General features: G+C 37.4%; 1 protein-coding gene across 3 annotated transcripts in view; it reads left to right on the forward strand.

The window, feature by feature from the left end:
- Positions 1-20,361, forward strand: part of LOC123551435 (osteopetrosis-associated transmembrane protein 1-like) — a 302,750-nt gene that overhangs the window by 178,356 nt on the left and 104,033 nt on the right. For 2 of the 3 annotated variants that reach the window (XM_045340373.2, XM_045340372.2), the window contains one exon: positions 1,386-18,364. The exons of the other annotated variant lie outside the window; for it this stretch is intronic. In XM_045340373.2, coding sequence (XP_045196308.2) covers positions 1,386-1,591 — 206 coding nt within the window. In that variant the 3' untranslated portion in view covers positions 1,592-18,364. Of the gene's footprint in view, positions 1-1,385; positions 18,365-20,361 lie in introns of those variants that run through there. 3 annotated transcript variants of the gene reach the window in all.

The raw sequence follows: 20,361 nt of genomic DNA on the forward strand, positions 1-20,361 counted from the left end.
TGCACCCAGGACCTTCAAACTTCACTTGCTGATGTACTTATTGAGTACACGACCCTATTGACTTTGGGGTCACCAGGTAAAAGGGTCAAGGACACAGGGGCAATATTAACTTTTTGCTTAAAGGGCATTTTACTCGCAAACCACTGCACCCAGGACCTTTAAACTTCACTTGCTGATAGTACTTATTGAGTACACAACCTTTACTGACGTTGGGTGGTCACAGGTCAAAGGTCAAGGTTCAGGGCCAATGTTAACTTTTTGCTGAAGGCCCTTTTCTCACAACGACGGGGGGGCCCTCCGGGGCGAGTGGTTAGAGTCGGGATTCAAACATTTGCCCTCATCGATGTGGGTTCGAAACCTCATTTGGGGCGTAGAATTCTTCACGTGAGGAAGCCATCCAGCTGGCTTACGGAAGGTCGGTGGTTCTACCCTTGTGCCCGCTCGTGATGAAATATGCACGGAGGGGCACCTGGGGTCTTCCTCCACCATTAAAGCTGGAAAGTCGCCATATGACCTTAAAATTGTGTCGGTGCGACAATAAACCCAACAAAATAAATAAATCACCAACGACTGCACCCAGGACCTTCAAACTTCCCATGCTGATAGTACTTATTGAGTACACTACCCCTACTAACATTGGGGTCACCAGGTCAAAGGTCAAGGTCATAGGAGCCAATGTAAACTTTTTGCATGAAAGCACTTTACTCGCGAACCACTGCACCCAGGACCTTCAAACTTCACATGCTGATAGTACTTATTGAGTACACCACCCCTACTGACATTAGGATCACCAGGTCAAATGTCAAGGTCACAGGGGCCAATGTTAACTTTTTGCATGAAGGCACTTTACCTGCGAACCACTGCACCCATGACCTTTAAACTTCACATGCTGATAGTACTTACTGAGTACACAACCCTACTGACTTTGGGGTCACCAGGTCAAAGGTCAAGGTCACAGGGGCCAATGTTAACTTTTTGCATGAAGGCACTTTACTCGCGAACCACTGCTCCCAGGACCTTCAAATTTCACATGCTGATAGTACTTACTGAGTACACAACTCCTACTGACTGGGGTCACCAGGTCAGAGGTCAAGGTCACAGGGGCCAATGTTAATTTTTTGCATAAAGGCACTTTACTTGCGAAACCCTGCATGCAGGACCTTTAAACTTCCCATGCTGATAGTACTTATTGAGTACACGACCCCTATTGACTTTGGGGTCACCAGGTCAAGGTCACCAGGTCAAAGGTCAAGGCAGTGCGGGGGGCATTTGTCACCATTAGTGACAGCTCTTGTTTCAATTCTTTTTTCCATCCAAGATAGACCAGATGCAGTTAATGGAAATTAGAAATTTAAATAGATATTTGATTATTCTCTTTTTTGCAGAGAAAAGACTTGCAATATTTCAACATACCAGCACATATGGCACATTAGACAGTCCTCCACTTCCTTCTGAACATCGTCTAGTAGATTCAGAATCACATGACTCTGCCAACCAAACAGCTGCAAGTATAGAATCATTAGGATCAGAGGACAAAAATTCAACTAAAAATGGAACTTTGAATAATAGAACAACATATACATTTGCTTGAAAATACATAGATGTGTCATTGGTGATTTGAGTGAAAATATTAGGGTACTATTTTTGATTACAATGAATTATAATTATGTGTATATATAGGGAAGAATACTATATTTGCCATTTGAACATGCCAGGTTTTGCAAACGACAGTATATATCATAATTATAAGAAGAACAGATGTAACATACATGTTAATATTTATAATTTTGTATCCTCACATTCTACAGTGAATTTGATTGTGAAAAGAATTGGTTTGTCAAGCGATTTTTTTTTTCAGCTCACCTGAACTTTGTTCGGGTAGAGTGGATGGTTTATCGTCATCGTCGTAATTCACCATGTTTAATTGAACATCTCAGAAACAAGTGGTCAGAATTACAACAAACTTGGTCAGTAGCATCTTGGTTTGGGCTTCTATCAAGTTTCTTCAAAAGGTTCACTTTGGTCCCATTTTGGGGGCTGCCAGAGCAAACAATAGAAAAACATTTACACATCTTTTTCTCATAAACTGCTAGGTGGATCTTCATCAAACTTAAGTCTGTAGCATCATTTTAAGGTTCTCTCCAATTTCTGTTCAAATGGGATCAGTGGGCCCATTTTAGGTGCCACTAGAGCTAAAAATGAAAATATTTTTATATGACTTCTCATGAACTGCTGGATGGATTTTCATCCAGCTTGGTATAAGGTTCAGTTCCAATTTTATTCAAGTTGGAGCAACTGGGCCCTTTTAGGAGCCGCTAGGGATTTAAATAAAAAATCTTTAATCAACTTCTTCTCATGAACTGCTTGATGGATCTTAGTCTTAAGCATTATTATGAGGTCTTCTTTTTAGCTGACCAGAGGACAAAGTGCTGAAGGTGAGCTATTGTGACTGGTCATTGTCCGGCATCCGGCATGCATCAACATTTGCCTTAACACTCTAGAGGCCACAGGTATGACCCAATCATTATGAAACTTGCACAGAATATTTGTCTTGATGATCTCTAGGTCAAATTGGAAACTGGGTCATGTTGGGTCAAAAACTAGGTCAGTAGGCCAGATCAAATGAAAAGCCTCTCAACATTCTAGAGGCCACATTTATGACCCTATTTTCATGAAACTTGGTCAGAATGTTTATCTTGATGACCTCTAGGCCAAGTTTGAATCTGACCAATGACACAAAATCTGGGCATGATAACGACCTAATAGATTGTCGTAGGAAACAATATCTTGCAACTTAAACATATAACTCTCATTCTTGAAGAAGATTATCACACCCAATATCAGTTTTTTTTTTAAAAACTACTTACTTTGGATTTTTGTAAATCCTACTTTTACAGTATTTTTAAAAGATGCCCCCTATTTGATAGCCTAAAATAAACACAGGCATGTGGCAGGATGAAGTAAACCTGTTTGACAGTATGAGGTGACCTATGTCTACTGCATGTCTACTGCATGTAGACATTTCCAAGTGTATAAGAATGTACTTCAGATTAAGTTTAGTGGACCATAAGTTTGTGTCTTCTTTTCTTTTTAGCTCACCTGAGCACAAAGTGCTCAAAGGTGAGCTTTTGTGACCACCCTGTGTCCGTCGTCTGTTGTTGTGTTGTCCGTCAGTTGTCTGTCGTCAACAATTTGACTGTTAACACTTTAGAGGTCACAATTTTGGCCCAATCTTAATGAAACTTGGTCAGAATGTAACCCTCAATAAAATCTTGGGCGAGTTTAATACTGGGTAATCTGGGGTCAAAAACTTGGTCACCAGGTCAAATCAAAGGAAAAGCTTGTTAACACTGTAGAGGCCACATTTATGACTGTATCTTCATGAAACTTAGTCAGAATTTTAATCTTGATGATCTTTAGGTCAAGTTCGAATCTGGGTTATGTGGGGTCAAACACTAGGTCACTGGGTCAGATCAAAGGAAAAGCTAGGTTACATTGTAGAGGCCACATGTATGACCATATCTTAATGAAACCTGGTCAGAATGTTAATCTTAATGATCTATAGGTCAAGTTCAAATGTGGGTCAGGTGGGGTCAAAAACTAGGTCAATAGGTCAAATCAAAGGAAAAGCTTGTTAACACTCTAGAAAACCACTGGGCAGAATTACACCAAACTTCACAGGAATGATCCTTGGGTGGCCCCCTTTCAAAACTGTTCAAAGAATTGAATTCCAAGCAGAACTCTGGTTGCCATGGCAACTGAAAGGAAAAACTTTAAAAATCTTCTTGTAGAGCCTTGATATTTGGCATGTGACATCATCTAATGGTCCTCTGTGAAAATTATTCAAATTAAACCCCTGGGGTGAAAAAAGGCCCCACCCAGGAGTCACAAGTTTTACATAGACTTATATAGGAAAAAAATTTAAAAATCTTCTTGTCTAAACCCACAAGACCTAGGCCTTTGATATTTGGTATGTAGCATTGCCTTGTGGTCCTCTACCAAGATTGTTCAAATTATAACCCTAGGGTGAAAAGAGGCCCTGCTCCGGGGTCTCAAGTTTTACATAGACTTATATAGGAAAAAAACATAAAAATCTTCTTGTCTGAAACCACAAGGCATAGGCCTTTGATATTCGGCATGTAGCATTGCCTAGTGGTCCTCTACCAAAGTTATTCAAATGATGCCCCTGGGGTGAAAAGAGGCCCCGCCCAGGGGATCACTTTTTATATGAGTTATATAGGAATAAATAGTTAAGAAATTATCAGATTATATTTCCTAGACTGTTTAATTATAATTACCTGATGACCCCAAGTGATTAGGGGTCACTTGACTGTGACCTTGACCTACTGACCTACTTTCTTGTTTTTTAAGATACAGCCTTGAAATTTTGATGACTTGTACAGTTTTGCACACTGATCTTAAAACTGACTTTCAGTGACCATGAATGCGACCTACTGACCTACTTTCTAATATTTTAGCATCAGTTTGCCATTTTAAACATATGGCTCATATTACTCAGGTGGGCGATTCAGGGTCATCATGACCCTCTTGTTATGATTATACAGTGTACCACATTTATATAGCACTCTTTTCATACAAAATATGTGCCTTCAAAAGTGCTTTACAAAGACATAAAGAACACATACATACATGTATATACATGTAAATACATTGGTTAAAGACTAAAAGGAATAGTAATTAAAACAAGATCATCTATAAGTTATGCTCAACATTAAATTACATTACATACACTGTTTAAGGAGAGCAATCCCTTTCTCAACACAAAACAAACCTGTCATGATTTTGTTATTTTTAGCTCACCTGAGCACAAAGTGCTCAAGGTGAGCTTTTGTGATAGCCCTGTGTCTTGTTCGTCCAACTGTTAACACTCTAGAGATCACAATTTTGGCCCAATCTTAATGAAACTTGGTCAGAATGTTACCCTCAATTAAATCTTGGACGAGTTTGATATTGGGTCATCTGGGTTCAAAAACTAGGTCACCAGGTCAAATCAAAGGAAAAGCTTTTTAACATTCTAGAGGTCACAATTTTGGTCCAATTTTGATTAAACTTGGTCAGAATGTTACTCTCAATAAAATCTTGGACAAATTCGATATTGGGTCATCTGGGATCAAAAACTAGGTCACCAGGTCAAACCTAAGGAAAAGCTTGTTAAGGTGGAATGCACCCCAAATTTTTTTACCGAATTTCGTCCTGAAATTTATACTGTATAAAATTCAAGATATATGCGATTGGGCTCCAGTTTTACTTTATCGCCATATTGTTCGTGTTTTATGCTATTGTCACAAACATGGTCCCTGACGTCACTTTTCATGCAACGCCCAGTTCCGGGTGCTTTCGGTATTTTTCCTTTCCTGCGCTCTGAATGTCATATAAATGAAAACTACAAAATAATTGTCATTTTGCATTCAGAAAATACTACTGAATGGTATAGAATTCAGCGGATTAAGATTTACACCTAGGACGTCAGAGACAATATTGTGACGTCAGAACGCAAAAACTCGCATCAAGTTTTGTTACAAATTTTGCCTTAAAATCCAGTTTATAAAAAATCGACTCAATAAAAAAACGTAAAATTTTGGTATGTTGTTTCGCAGTGTGTGTACGTCTCGTAGACACATAAATACTTAGGGGTTACCGACTTTAATTTTTCAATATTTGACGATATTTTACCCCTACCCCATTAAGACATGACACGTTTAATTGTCATTTTTTAGCTCACCAGAGCACAAAGTGCTCAGGGTGAGCTATTTTGATCGCTCACCGTCCGTCCACACTTTCCTTTAAACAACATCTCCTCCTAAACCAACAGGCCAATTTTGATGAAACTTCACAGGGATGTTCCTTGGATGGTCTTCTTTAAAAATTGTTCAAACAATTGAATTCCATGCAGAACTCTGGTTGCCATGGCAACAGAAAGGAAAAACTTTAAAAATCTTCTTCTCAAAAACCAGAAGCCCTAGAGCTTAGATATTTGGTGTTAAGCATTGCCTAGTGGACCTCTACCAAATTTGTTCAAATCATGACCCCGGGGTCAAAATTGACCCCGCCCTAGGGGTCACTTGATTTTACATAGGAAAATCTTAAAAAATCTTCTTCTCAAAAACCAGAAGCCCTAGAGCTTAGATATTTGACATGTAGCATTGCCTAGAGGACCTCTACTACAGTTGTTCAAATCATGACCCTGGGGTCAAAATTGACCCCGCCCCAGGGTTCACTTGATTTTACATAGGAAAATCTTCAAAAATTTTCTAAAAATAAACAGAAGGCCTAGAGCTTAGATATTTCACGTGTAGCATTGCCTAGTGGACCTCTACAAAATCTGTTCAAACATGACCCCCGGGGTTAAAATTGACCCCGTCCCAGGGGTCACTTGATTTTACATAGGAAAATCTTCAAAAATTTTCTAAAAATAAACCAAAAGGCCTAGATCTTAGATATTTGACGTGTAGCATTGCCTAGTAGACTTCTACAAACTTTGTTCCATTCATGACCCCCGGGGTAAACTTGGCCCCGCCCCTGGGGTTACTTGATTGTACATCAGAAAATCTTCCAAAAAAATTCTAAAAATCATCAGTTTGACATTTGAAACATGTAGCTCATATTACTCTGGTGAGCGATCCAGGGTCATCATGACCCTCTTGTTTTATCAAAATAATCTAAAGAATATGCGAAGCTGCATGTATTAACGGTAAATTCGGAATGAATTGATGAAATGAATTGACATGAAAGTATTGAGAGACAGATGGTGAGATTTGCTAAGAAAGTGTTAAAGAAAAAAGTCGATTTTTTTAAACATGTAATAACATTCAAGTGATTACGGACCTGAAATATCTTAATGCGATGTTTGATAAAGGGTGTAAATTATGTAAATGACATTTCGCATCTAAGGATATTATCGAAGAAGACTTTTGATCATTGGTTAATCAACATGTATTATGTGTGTTGATTCCTTGAAATGATTTATAATTATTTAGATTTAAGTGTTCAGATTGTGAACACGAAACTACAGTTTCTATATCTATATCCAGGGCATCCGGAGAAAGAGAAATGGCTTTTACTTTTTCCGTACTTCTTAAATCTGAAAGCTGCAACTGGTGAGGGTTTTATGAAATATTTTCTAGCATTCATTATCAAGTGCTTGTAACTGCACTTGATCAGAAGGTTCCCGCCAAGAAATAAATTATTTGCATCGGACCAGCAGTTGTGCTTGATTGTAATAAGAAGAATAAATTCTCTGCGTTTGACCAGCTGCAATACTTTATAGTCATTTGAAGGTCTTTTTCTAAGAATAAAGTCTGTTCGCTGGACTAGCTACTCTGCCTTACTTTGACCTCCCTGTCTCGCATGAATGAGATGTGGAGATTGATGTCTAAGTTGGTAGAATTTGTTTCATGGTTTACAATAAATTAATCTGTGTAAAAAATATTAATTTCATATCAGATATAGGATCTGGTATACTGTTTTCGTGCTGATAATACATGTGAAATGGAGCAACAGTCCGACATGCGTCGATGAATATTTCTGGTAAAATCAGGCAAACCCTCATATCATAAAATTACATAAGAACGAAAATTCTAAATGTATAAAACATGTTTAAGTACCTATTTTCACGAAATTAAATCATCAGCTGACCGCATACTAGCTTTTTTACAAAGCTAAGTTAGCATTTTGCCTTAGACTGAGAAGATTAGTAACAGAAAAGACATCTATTCATCAAGCTTTGAATCTGCATTTTGAAACCATCAATAGGAATAACAAATGGATAGTAAAAGTGGATAATATTGTCCATAAGTACTGACTTGGCCCTTAATAGAGAAATAACTACTGCGTAAGATTCTTTATATGATTTAAAAAATATCGCATGTGCAAGTAGCTGCGGGGACAAAACGATTAGCCATCAATCTAGGAGTTGTGGGTTGTAGTCCTCAGTCTAACATCTTTTTTTTTTCAAATTTTATCTCCAAATTTTACTGGACGGAAAATTAATACACTTACCTGTTTATTTTTATGGTTCATTTATTGAAAGAAATATACGTGTATTCAAGATATTTTGTAGTAAGTGTCGAGTGAAATCTTTAAAGGTATCTTAGATAAAAAGACAAATTACTTCCGAAAATAGAAACTACAAGAGAAAACGATTAGAATTGGTGAAAATCATCGCAAAAGATATTGAAAGAATAAAAGCAAATACGGTAACAGTTCATTGAACTTTAAAAAATGGTCTGCGGTAATTTCGTACCCGTGGTAACGTGCGTGGAAGTCAAACGGTTAACTGTAAAGGTTATTTGTGTAATTTTAGATCTTTTCAGGATACAATATTGCGTAAAGTAACAAAAACTTCTGAAAATATTAGCGAAGATTGAAGAGTGTCGGTTCAAATACTTACGGACAATGTACAAGATATACATTTTGTCAAAGGTGTTTCCTTCACTAGTACATGGCATCTGAAGTTGAGATCGAATATATCGTGAAAATTTCTTATAATAAATACATCTGGTTTTTAACACGAACGTGAGTTGTGTAAGTTGAAACACATTCTTTTTTACTCTTACGTCATACAGCCACAAACCGTGTGGGGGTGAGGGTAAAGTTATGTTATATTGCGAAAAATTAAAGTCGGTGACCCCTAAGTATTTATGTGTCTACTACACGTACACACATTGCGAAACAACATACCAAAATTATACGTTTTTTTATCGAGCCGATTTTTTTAGCTCACCTGTCACAAAGTGACAAGGTGAGCTTTTGTGATCGCTCGGCGTCCGGCGTCCGTCCGTCCGTCCGTGCGTGCGTAAACTTTTGCTTGTGACCACTCTAGAGGTCACATTTTTCATGGGATCTTTATGAAAGTTGGTCAGAGTGTTCACCTTGATGATATCTAGGTCAAGTTCGAAACTGGGTCACGTGCCGTCAAAAACTAGGTCAATATGTCTAAAAATAGAAAAACCTTGTGACCTCTCTAGAGGCCATATATTTCACAAGATCTTCATGAAAATTGGTCAGAATGTTCACCTTAATGATATCTAGGTCAAGTTCGAAACTGGGTCACGTGGGATCAAAAACTAGGTCAGTAGGTCTAAAAATAGAAAAACCTTGTGACCTCTCTAGAGGCCATATTTTTCATGAGATCTTCATGAAAATTGATCTGAATGTTCCCCTTGATGATATCTAGGTCAAGTTCGAAACTAGGTCACGTGGGGTCAAAACATAGGTCATTAGGTCTAAAAATAGAAAAACCTTTTGACCTCTCTAGAGGCCATATTTCTCAATGGATCTTCATGAAAATTGGTCAGAATGTTCACCTTGATGATATCTAGGTCAAGTTTGAAACTGGGTCACGTGGGGGTAAAACTAAGGTCAGTAGATCTAAAAATAGAAAAACCTTGTGACCTCTCTAGAGGCCATATTTTTCATGAGATCTTCATGAATATTGGTCAGAAATTTCACCTTGATGATATCTAGGTCAAGTTTTGATACTGGGTCATGTTGGATCAAAAACTAGGTCAGTAGGTCTAAAAATAGAAAAACCTTGTGACCTCTCTAGAGGCCATATTTCTAAATAGATCTTCATGAAAATTGGTCAGAATGTTCACCTTGATGATATCTAGGTCAAGTTCGAAACTGGGTCACGTGCGGTCAAAAACTAGGTCAGTAGGTCTAAAAATAGAAAAACCTTGTGACCTCTCTAGAGGCCATATTTTTCAATGGATCTTCAGGAAAATTGGTCAGAATGTTTACCTTGATGATATCTAGATCAAGTTCGAAACTGGGTCACGTGGGGTTAAAAACTAGGTCAGTAGATCTAAAAATAGAAAAACCTTGTGACCTCTCTAGAGGCCATATTTTTCATGAGATCTTCATGAATGTTGGTCAGAATGTTCACCTTGATGATATCTAGCTCAGGTTCGAAACTGGGTCACGTGGGGTCAAAAACTAGGTCAGTAGGTCTAAAAATAGAAAAACCTTGTGACCTCTCTAGAGGCCATATTTCTCAATGGATCTTCATGAAAACTGGTGAGAATGTTCAGCTTGATGATATCTAGGTCAGATTCGTAACTGGGTCATGTGCGGTCAAAAACTAGGTCAGTAGGTCGAAAAATAGAAAAACCTTGTGACCTCTCTAGAGGCCATAGTTTTCACGAGATCTTCATGAAAATTGGTGAGAATGTTCACCTTGATGATATCTAGGTCAAGTTTAAAAGTGGGTCACGTGCCTTCAAAAACTAGGTCATTAGGTCAAATAATAGAAAAAGCTTGTGACCTCTCTAAAGGCCATATTTTTCAAGGATCTTCATGAAAATTGGTCAGAATTTTTTATCTTGATGATATCTAGGTCACATGTGCTCAAAAACTAGGTCACTATGTCAAATAATAGAAATAACGACGTCATACTCAGTTCAACACTTGGTCATGTGGGGATAGGTGAACGATTCAGGACCATCATGGTCCTCTTGTATAAACTGAATTTTAAGGCAAACTTTTTAGCAAAACTTGATGTGATTTTTTTCCGTTCTGACGTCACAAAATCGTCACTGACGTCCTAAGCGTCGATTTCATTTCACTGAATTTTATACCATTGAGTAGTATTTTCTGTTTTCAAAATGAACATTATTTTGTATTTTTCATTTATATGACATTCAGAGCGCAGGAAAGGAAGAATGCCGAAAACACTCAGAACTGGTCGTTGCACGAAAAGTGACGTCAGGGGCCATGTTTGTGACACAATAGCAAAAAACACGAACAATATGGCGATAAAGTAAAACCAGAACTCAATCGCATATATCCTGAATTTTGTACAGTATAAATTTCATGACAATATTCGGCAAAAAAATTTGGGGCCCATTCCACCTTAACACTCTAGAGGCCACATTTATGACCATATCTTTATGAAACTTGGTCAGAATGTTAATCTTAATGATCATAAGGTCAAGTTCCAATCTGGGTCAGGTGGAGAAATTTTGAAACTATGCCAGAGTCTTAATCTTGATGATCTTTAGGTCAAATTCGAATCTGGGTCATGTGGGGTCAAAAACTAGGTCACCAGGTCAAATCAAAGGAAAAGCTTGTTAACACCATATAGGCCACATTTATGACCATGTCTTTATGAAACTTGGTCAGAATGTTAATCTTAATGATCATAAGGTCAAGTTCCAATCTGGGTCAGGTGGGTTCAAAAACTAGGTCACCAGGTCAAATCAAAAGTAAAGCTTTTTAACAATCTAGAAGCCACATTTATGATTGTTTCTTCATGAAACTTGGTCAGAATGTTAATCTTGATGATCTTTAGGTCGAGTTCAATTCTGGGTCATGTGGGATCAAAAACTAGGTCACTAGGTCAGATTAAAGGAAAAACTAGTTAACACTCGAGAGGCCACATTAATTTATGACCATATCTTAATGAAACTTGGTCAGAATGTTAATCTTGATGATCTTTAGGTCAGTAGGACCGGTGAGTGATACAGGGCCTTCATGGCCCTCTTGTTGTTTGTTTGTTTGTTTTGGGTTTAACCCCATTTTCAACAGTATTTCAGATTTTGTTATTTTATATAACATGTGTGAAAGAGATGCATTTTCAAAGATTTTTTAAATGCTGACAGTTAAATATATAGCTTGAATCTCTGATGCTTGCTGGGAGGGCATTCCAAAGCTTTGGAGCTGCGTTGTTGAGACTTCTGTCACCATACTTTATTGTTCGACTTCTCGTTACAACCAAAGACACTGGGCCATTTGCCGACCTTAAGTCTCTACAAGGGTTGTACAGCATATCAACAATGTACTTGGGAGATTCATGTGCATGGCTTTGTATAAAAGTGTCAAGATTTTGAACTTTATTCGAACCGGAAGCCAATGCAACTCCTTCAAGACTGGTGTGATGTGATTGTATCACGGAGTCTTGGTTATGATGCGGGCTGCTGTGTTTTGTACACATTGAAGTTTTTGCAGTGTGTCTTTGGAAATTCCATACAGCAGCGAGTTACCGTAGTCTACTTTCGATGGAACCAGAGAGTTCACAAGAGACTTGGTAGCATCAGCTGTGATGCACTGCCTAATGTGCCTTATTTGCAAAAGTTGTGCATAACTAGCTCTACATAGAGAGTTACATGCTGTGTCATGACTATGTTCGAATCCATTCTAGCACCTAGATTCTTCACACAAATTGATTGTTTAATCCGAGAGGGTCCTACTTTCACACAGATATCTTCAGATATTTTTGTGTGATTTATGTGAAACAAAATGACCTCAGTTTTGTCAGTATCGAGCTTGAACAGCAAGAGACTATGAGACAGATTTCAATTCGAGATAGGGCTTAATGTTGGTAGGAAACATTTCTTGGCTTAAACGCCACACGAATAGTTGTGAGTCATCAGCATAAAAGTGATGATTCAGTCCAATTGCATCAATTTGATAAAGGGAAGGGCAATGTTTTTCTAAAACTTAGACATTTGCTTTTAGCTCACCTAAACCAAAGGCACAGAGTGAACTATTGTGATTGCTCACCGTCCGGCATCTGGCCGGCCGTCCACACTTTCCTTTAAACAACATCTAAACAACCAAGCCAATTTTAATGAAACTTCACAGGGATGATCCTTGGATGGAATTCTTTAAAAATATTCAAAGAATTGAATTCCGTACAGAACTCTGGTTGTCATGGCAACCAAAAGGAAAAACTTTAAAAATCTTCTTGTCCAAAACCACAATGCCTAGGGCATTGATATTTGGTATGTAGCATCATCTAGTGGGCCTCTACCAAGACTGTTCAAATTATCCCCCTAGGGTCAAATATGGCCCCACCCTGGGGGTCACATTGTTTATATAGACTTACATAGCGAGGGCTGACTGGGAAACTATTGTATCTGACATTTTGACCAAAACTGGTTTTATTGCATTTTCTTAAGCCTTTTATTGTTATGCATCTACTGCAAAAACATTTCCTATTACAGTTTCAATTTGAAAAAATATTATTTGTGACATTATGGTCTGTAATTTAAACACCAAACAAGGAGAAAACTTGTTATTGTTGTTTAGATTTTATGTGAAAATTAAAGAACTAAAATAAATAATAGTTTACATTAACATTTTCACATAATGTGATACAGATACAATAGTTTCACAGTAACTGCAAAGACACTGGTTATAAAACAAGAGGGCCATGAAGGCCCTGTATCGCTCACCTGACCTATTGACCTAAAGATCATAAAGATTAAAATTCTGACCAAGTTTTATTAAGATATGGTCATAAATGTGGCCTCTAAAGTGTTAACTAGCTTTTCCTTTGACTTGACCCGGTGACCTAGTTTTTGACCCCACATGACCCAGATTCGAACTTGACCTTAAGATCATCAAGATTAACATTCTGACTAAGTTTCATGAAGATACAGTCATAAATGTGGCCTCTAGAGTGTTAACAAGCTTTTCTTCTGATTTGACCTAGTGACCTAGTTTTTCACCCCACCTGACCCAGATTTTAATTTGACCTAAAGATCGTTAAGATTAACATTCTGACCAACTTTCATTAAGATATGGTCATAATTGTGGCCTCTGGAGTGTTAACTAGCTTTTCCTTTGATTTGACCTGGTGACCTAGTTTTTGACCCTACTTGACCCAGATTCAAACTGGACCTTAAGATCATCACAATTAACATTCTGACCAAGTTTCATGAAGATACAATGGTAAATGTGGCCTCTAGAGTGTAAACAAGCTTTTCCTTTGATTTGACCTGGTGACCTAGTTTTTGACCCCAGATGTCCTAATATCAAACTCATCCAAGATTTTATTGAGGGTAACATTCTGACCAAGTTTCAGTAAGATTGGATCAAAATTGTGACCTCTAGAGTGTTAACAAGCTTTTCTTTTGATTTGACCTGGTGACCTAGTTTTTGACCCCAGATGACCCAATTTCAAACTCGTCCAAGATTTTATTGAGGGTAACATTCTGACCAAGTTTCATTAAGATTGGGCAAAAATTGTGACCTCTAGAGTGTTAACAGTCAAATTGTTGATGTCGACGATTGACGGATGACAGGGCGATCACAAAAGCTCACCTTTGAGCACTTTGTGCTCAGGTGAGCTAATAAAATGTTGTATCTGTAATCCTTCATGCAAACAATGAAGACCCTGATCATACGTCATGTTCTGTTGTGTCTGATGTTGGTCTTCAGTGTTTGCCAAAGTCCTCTTTTGTAGATGCTAGGCATGAATTGTTTAAACAAAGCCTGTCCAGAAATGTTTCCGAGGTAACCAAGATGTTTCTACCAAGGTATTTCAAGCTGTTCTTAAAATCACTTCTTTTACATACATTTATGTAGGAAAAGATTTAAAAATCTAGTCTAAAACCAAAAAGCCAACAGCAACTATATTTGGTAAATTGGTATCACTGAGGTGAGTGTTTCATGACCCTGTGGATCCTCGTGTTATTTTTATTGTTATCCCCCGACGAAAGTCGGAGGGATATAGTTTTGGCGTTGTCCGTCCGTCTGTCCATCCGTCCTTCCGGAGCCATATCTATGAAATGGTTGGGAATATTTATTTAAAACTTCATATACCTGTTCACCACTATGAGTTCTTGCGGCCCGTCAAGTTTCAGTCAAATTGCCCAAGTAACACCAGAGTTATGGCCCTTAGAAATTTCTAGTGTTAACTATATAGGGTACTATAAATATGGCAATTTCTGCATCATAATTTTTGATATATTTGACCTAGAACTATGAAACTTAAACAGAATTTAGATCATCATAATGTGGTTGTGTACACACAATTTCGTTCGGATTTATTTGTAAATTAAGAGTTATTGCCCTTTAATTGTATAAAAATCCACATATTTGTACATAACAAACTAACCATTTGGTAGAATTTCATTAAATTTCTTTCATTCTTTTCCATGAAAATTTATTGTAAACATGTGAAGTTGTGTACCCACACCTGGTCACCCCCTTACCTTGATCACACCCCCCCCCCCCCCCCCCCCCCCCCCCCCCCCCCCCCCCCCAAAAAAAAAAAAAAAAAAAAAAAAAAATTCCTTATTTAAATTTTTTTAAACAAACTTCATATACATGTTCACCACTGTGAGGTTATGGGGCCCATCAAGTTTCAGACAGATTGCCCAAGTAATGCCAGAGTTATGGCCTTTAGAAGTTTCCAGTGTTAACTCTATAGGGTACTATAGATCTATAGATATGGCAATTTCTGCATCATAACTTTTGATATATTTGACCTTGAACTATGAAACTTTAACAGAATTTAGAGCACTGTAATGTGGTTGTGCATACACAATTTCGAACGGGTTTCTTTTGTAACTTCAGAGTTATTGCCCTTTAATTTTCTAAAAATACACATATTTGTACATAACAAATTTACCATTTGGCAAAATTTCATTAAATTTCTTTCATTCTTTTCTGTGAACATTTATTATAAACTTGTGAAGTTGCGCACCCACACCTGGTCACCCTCTTGCCTTGGTCACACCCCCCCCCCCCCCCCCCCCCCCCCCCCCCCCCTCAACTTCACCCTTTTACCCTTTTTTTTTTCATTTTTAATTTTCCATCAGTATTTATAATCAACATGTGAAATTTTGTTTCCTCTCCCGTTCCCCTGTTCCCCCACCCCCTAAAAAAATATATATATTAAGTTGTGACTGCACAAACCTTGTCCTCAGCCATGTTCAAGATATCTTACCTGTGTTCTCTTAAGAACATCTGTTCTTTTAAGTTCAAATGTACATGTTAAACAGCAACACCTGGTGTCAAACCACTCAAAGACAATATTTCTTTCCAGTTTAACTTCAAGCTCACATTTCAATTAACTGCATTTAATTTTAAAAGCTAAGCTTATTACAGTAAGCATATCCCATTCAAAATAAATTCTTTAGTCAGGATCAAAGTATCATACATTTATTATGTACTCTTTTATTAAACATTTGTTTTCTGTTAAATTGATTTTGACTAATGAAATTATTTGCTTCTTATTAACATCCTGAACTTTCTGCCGGATATATTTTTTTGCCATTCCTCACCATAAACCCTTTGGCGGGGGATACCAATTCATCAAATTTGCTTGTTGGAAAATTGTAATTATTTTTAGCTCACCTGTCACAAAGTGACAAGGTGAGCTTTTGTGATCGAGCGGCGTCCGTCGTCCGTCCGTCCGTCCGTGCGTGCGTGCGTCCGTAAACTTTTGCTTGTGACCACTCTAGAGGTCACATTTTTCATGGGATCTTTATGAAAGTTGGTCAGAATGTTCACCTTGATGATATCTAGGTCAAGTTCGAAACTGGGTCACGTGCCGTCAAAAACTAGGCCAGTAGGTCTAAAAATAGAAAAACCTTGTGACCTCTCTAGAGGCCATGTATTTCACAAGATCTTCATGAAAATCGGTCAGAATGTTCACCTTGATGATATCTAGGTCAAGTTCGAAACTGGGTCACGTGGGGTCAAAAACTAGGTCAGTAGGTCTAAAAATAGAAAAACCTTGTGACCTCTCTAGAGGCCATATTTTTCATGAGATCTTTATGAATATTGGTCAGAATGTTTACCTTGATGATATCTAGGTCAAGTTCGAAACTGGGTCATGTGGGGTCAAAAACTAGGTCATTAGGTCTAAAAATAGAAAAACCTTGTGACCTCTCTAGAGGCCATATTTCTCAATGGATCTTCATGAAAATTGGTCAGAATGTTCACCTTGATGATATCTAGGTCAAGTTTGAAACTGGGTCACGTGCGGTCAAAAACTAGGTCAGTAGGTCGAAAAATAGAAAAACCTTGTGACCTCTCTAGAGGCCATATTTTTCAATGGATCTTCAGGAAAATTGGTCAGAATGTTTACCTTGATGATATCTAGGTCAAGTTCAAAACTGGGTCACGTAGGGTTAAAAACTAGGTCAGTAGATCTAAAAATAGAAAAACCTTGTGACCTCTCGAGAGGCCATATTTTTCGTGAGATCTTCATGAATATTGGTCAGAATGTTCATCTTGATGATATCTAGGTCAGGTTTGAAACTGGGTCACGTGGGGTCAAAAACTAGGTCAGTAGGTCTAAAAATAGAAAAACCTTGTGACCTCTCTAGAGGCCATATTTCTCAATGGATCTTCATGAAAACTGGTGAGAATGTTCAGCTTGATGATATCTAGGTCAGATTCGTAACTGGGTCATGTGCGGTCAAAAACTAGGTCAGTAGGTCGAAAAATAGAAAAACCTTGTGACCTCTCTAGAGGCCATATTTTTCACGAGATCTTCATGAAAATTGGTGAGAATGTTCACCTTGATGATATCTAGGTCAAGTTTAAAAGTGGGTCACGTGCCTTCAAAAACTAGGTCATTAGGTCAAATAATAGAAAAACCTTGTGACCTCTCTAGAGGCCGTATTTTTCAATGGATCTTCATGAAAATTGGTCAGAATTTTTTTATCTTGATGATATCTAGGTCACATGTGCTCAAAAACTAGGTCACTTTGTCAAATAATAGAAATAACGACGTCATACTCAGTTCAACACTGGGTCCTATGGGGATAGGTGAGCGATTCAGGACCATCATGGTCCTCTTGTTTTCAGAAAGAACTTGGCTTATAAAGCTTCAAATTTAATTTCCATTTTGCAGAAAATTAATGCTGAATACTATTACATAATTGAGCCATGTCACGCAAAAAAGAGTCTTCATGACTGAGTAAATTTCTGACAAGACTTTGTGTAGATCCAGGCTTTCCTGTGCCTCAAGGTTGTTGAAATAGGATCAGAAAATTGCTTCTTGAAAAAGTTTAGGTCTTTTGTTACTTAGCAAACACTGTGGGCCCTGATCAGACTGATCTGGGCCCACACTGGTTGCAAAGTCTGAAGATTACCGAACGCAGTTGTAAGCGTGACGTGGCTCTATTATAACCAGGTTAATTCATACAGTCATGGCTTACACTGAATGGCTATGGACTTAATTTTGTACATACTTTAATGAAAATATAGAAGATGGATGCAGCCATGTGTCATTCTGTAATATGACATATGGCTTGCCTTGTTGCTTTTTCCTGTCCTTTACTTTTGAATTCCTGTCCTTTACTTTTGAAAATGGCAGCATGACCAAATTAGGTCAATGATGCATTACCATAAAAGTTTCTTTTGTGACTCCTCCCTGATTATGCTGTTCTGTCACATGGGAGGGTTGTATGCTTTGGAGAGGGTAAGGACATGAAAAAATGCCAAAGTTACTACATTCTGTATTAATTTATCGCACCTGCGTGTGGTAATGTGCTTGCTTTCTGGCTTTTCATTTTGCTGTCTGTTATTTTTGAAATTTTAGTCTAAATATTGATAAAGTTGATTGAAGTTATTGTAATAAACTGAAGTTCTGTTAGAAACATCTTGTCGATTTTGTTATTTTTTATTTGTACCTATAAAGATTAAAATTTTTGTGTGTATATGAATACCTTTGTCAAGAAAAAAAGAAACAATGGCATGTAGAAATCCCTGTTTTCAGAAGTTTTTTAAAATGATTCATGTTAATATTCTGTCTCCGCCGAAGTTTCACTTCACTACTGTAGCCATAACACAGGTGATACAGAGAACAAAATCCCATAATCGTTCACATAAAGGTAAATTAGGCCTAAAAAATTCTTTGTTTCCGGTAGCATGTTCAAATAAATTAGGGTAGGTAGGTCGGAAAGTGTTTTTAAACTGTTTGTTTAAAATTATTGAGACATTTCAGAAATTATTTTTGTGTCAAGAAATGAATACAAATAAGGAGGTTATGCCTTTAGAGCACCAATAAGTTCATTTCTAACACCACTGACAATGTTTAAAGCATAAAAAGTGCAATTTTGCAACTTTTTATTAAAAATTTGAAAAAAAATTCTCTAAGGCCATAAAAACATTTAGGGTCGGGCCAAAAATTTTGGGTAGGTCGGGATACTGTAAATAAACAATGGAAACAAACAATTTTTAGCTCGACTATTCGAAGAATAGTCTAGCTATTCTACTCACCCTGGCGTCGGCGTCGGCGTCGGCGTCACACCTTGGTTAAGTTTTTGCATGCAAGTACATACAGCTATCATTTAAAGGCATATAGCTTTGAAACTTATTTATTCTTTTTCTAGGTCAATTACCAACCTCACTGGGTCAAGTTCCATAACTCTAACATGTATTTTGAGCAAATTATGCCCCCTTTTGGACTTAGAAAATTCTGGTTAAAGTTTTACATGCAAGTTACTATCTCCAAAACTAATGCAGATATTGAATTGAAACTTCACATGTGTCTTCGGGGTTTTAAAACTAGTTGATAGCACCAAGTCCCATAACTCTGACCTTCATTTTGGCCAAATTATGCCCCCTTTTGTACTTAGAAAATTTTGGTTAAAGTTTTGCGTGCAAGTACATACAGCTATTACTAAAAGGCATATAGATTTGAAACTTATTTTTTCTTTTTCTAGATCAATTACCTACCTCACTGGGTCAAGTCCAATAACTCTGACATGTATTTTGGCCAAATTATGCCCCCTTTTGGACTTAGAAAATTCTGGTTAAAGTTTTGCGTGCAAGTACATACAGCTATTACTAAAAGGCATATTGATTTGAAACTTATTTTTTCTTTTTCTAGATCAATTACCTACCTCACTGGGCCAAGTCCCATAACTCTGACATGTATTTTGAGCAAATTATGCCCCCTTTTGGACTTAGAAAATCCTGGTTAAAGTTTTACATGCAAGTTACTATCTCCAAAACTAATGCAGATATTAAATTGAAACTTCACATGTGTCTTCGGGGTTATAAAACTAGTTGATAGAATCAAGTCCCATAACTCTGACTTGTATTTTGGGCAAATTATGCCCCCTTTTGGACTTAGAAAATCCTGGTTAAAGTTTTGCGTGCAAGTACATACAGCTATTACCAAAAGGCATATAGCTTTGAAACTTATTTATTCTTTTTCTAGGTCTGTTACCAACCTCACTGGGTCAAGTTCCATAACTCTTAACATGTATTTTGAGCAAATTATGCCCCCTTTTGGACTTAGAAAATTCTGGTTAAAGTTTTACATGCAAGTTACTATCTCCAAAACTAATGCAGATATGGAATTGAAACTTAACATGTTTCTTCGGGGTTATTAAACTAGTTGATAGCATCAAGTCCCATAACTCTGATATGCATTTTAGTCAAATTATGTCCCGTTTCGAACTTAAAACTCTTTTGATATTTAACATTTTGGGTAATAATTTCCTGCTTCTGTGACAATATTTCGAATAGTCGAGCTTGGCTGTCTTACGGACAGCTCTTGTTTTATGCCTTATACAGTCACTTCAAAAGCAATAGAACTCTGTAACCATGCCACTGCACACCAATATTGGCTATATAGATTAAAACATA

This window comes from Mercenaria mercenaria, chromosome 4 (genome assembly GCF_021730395.1).
Source record: "Mercenaria mercenaria strain notata chromosome 4, MADL_Memer_1, whole genome shotgun sequence".
Classification (NCBI taxonomy): Eukaryota; Metazoa; Mollusca; class Bivalvia; order Venerida; family Veneridae; genus Mercenaria; species Mercenaria mercenaria.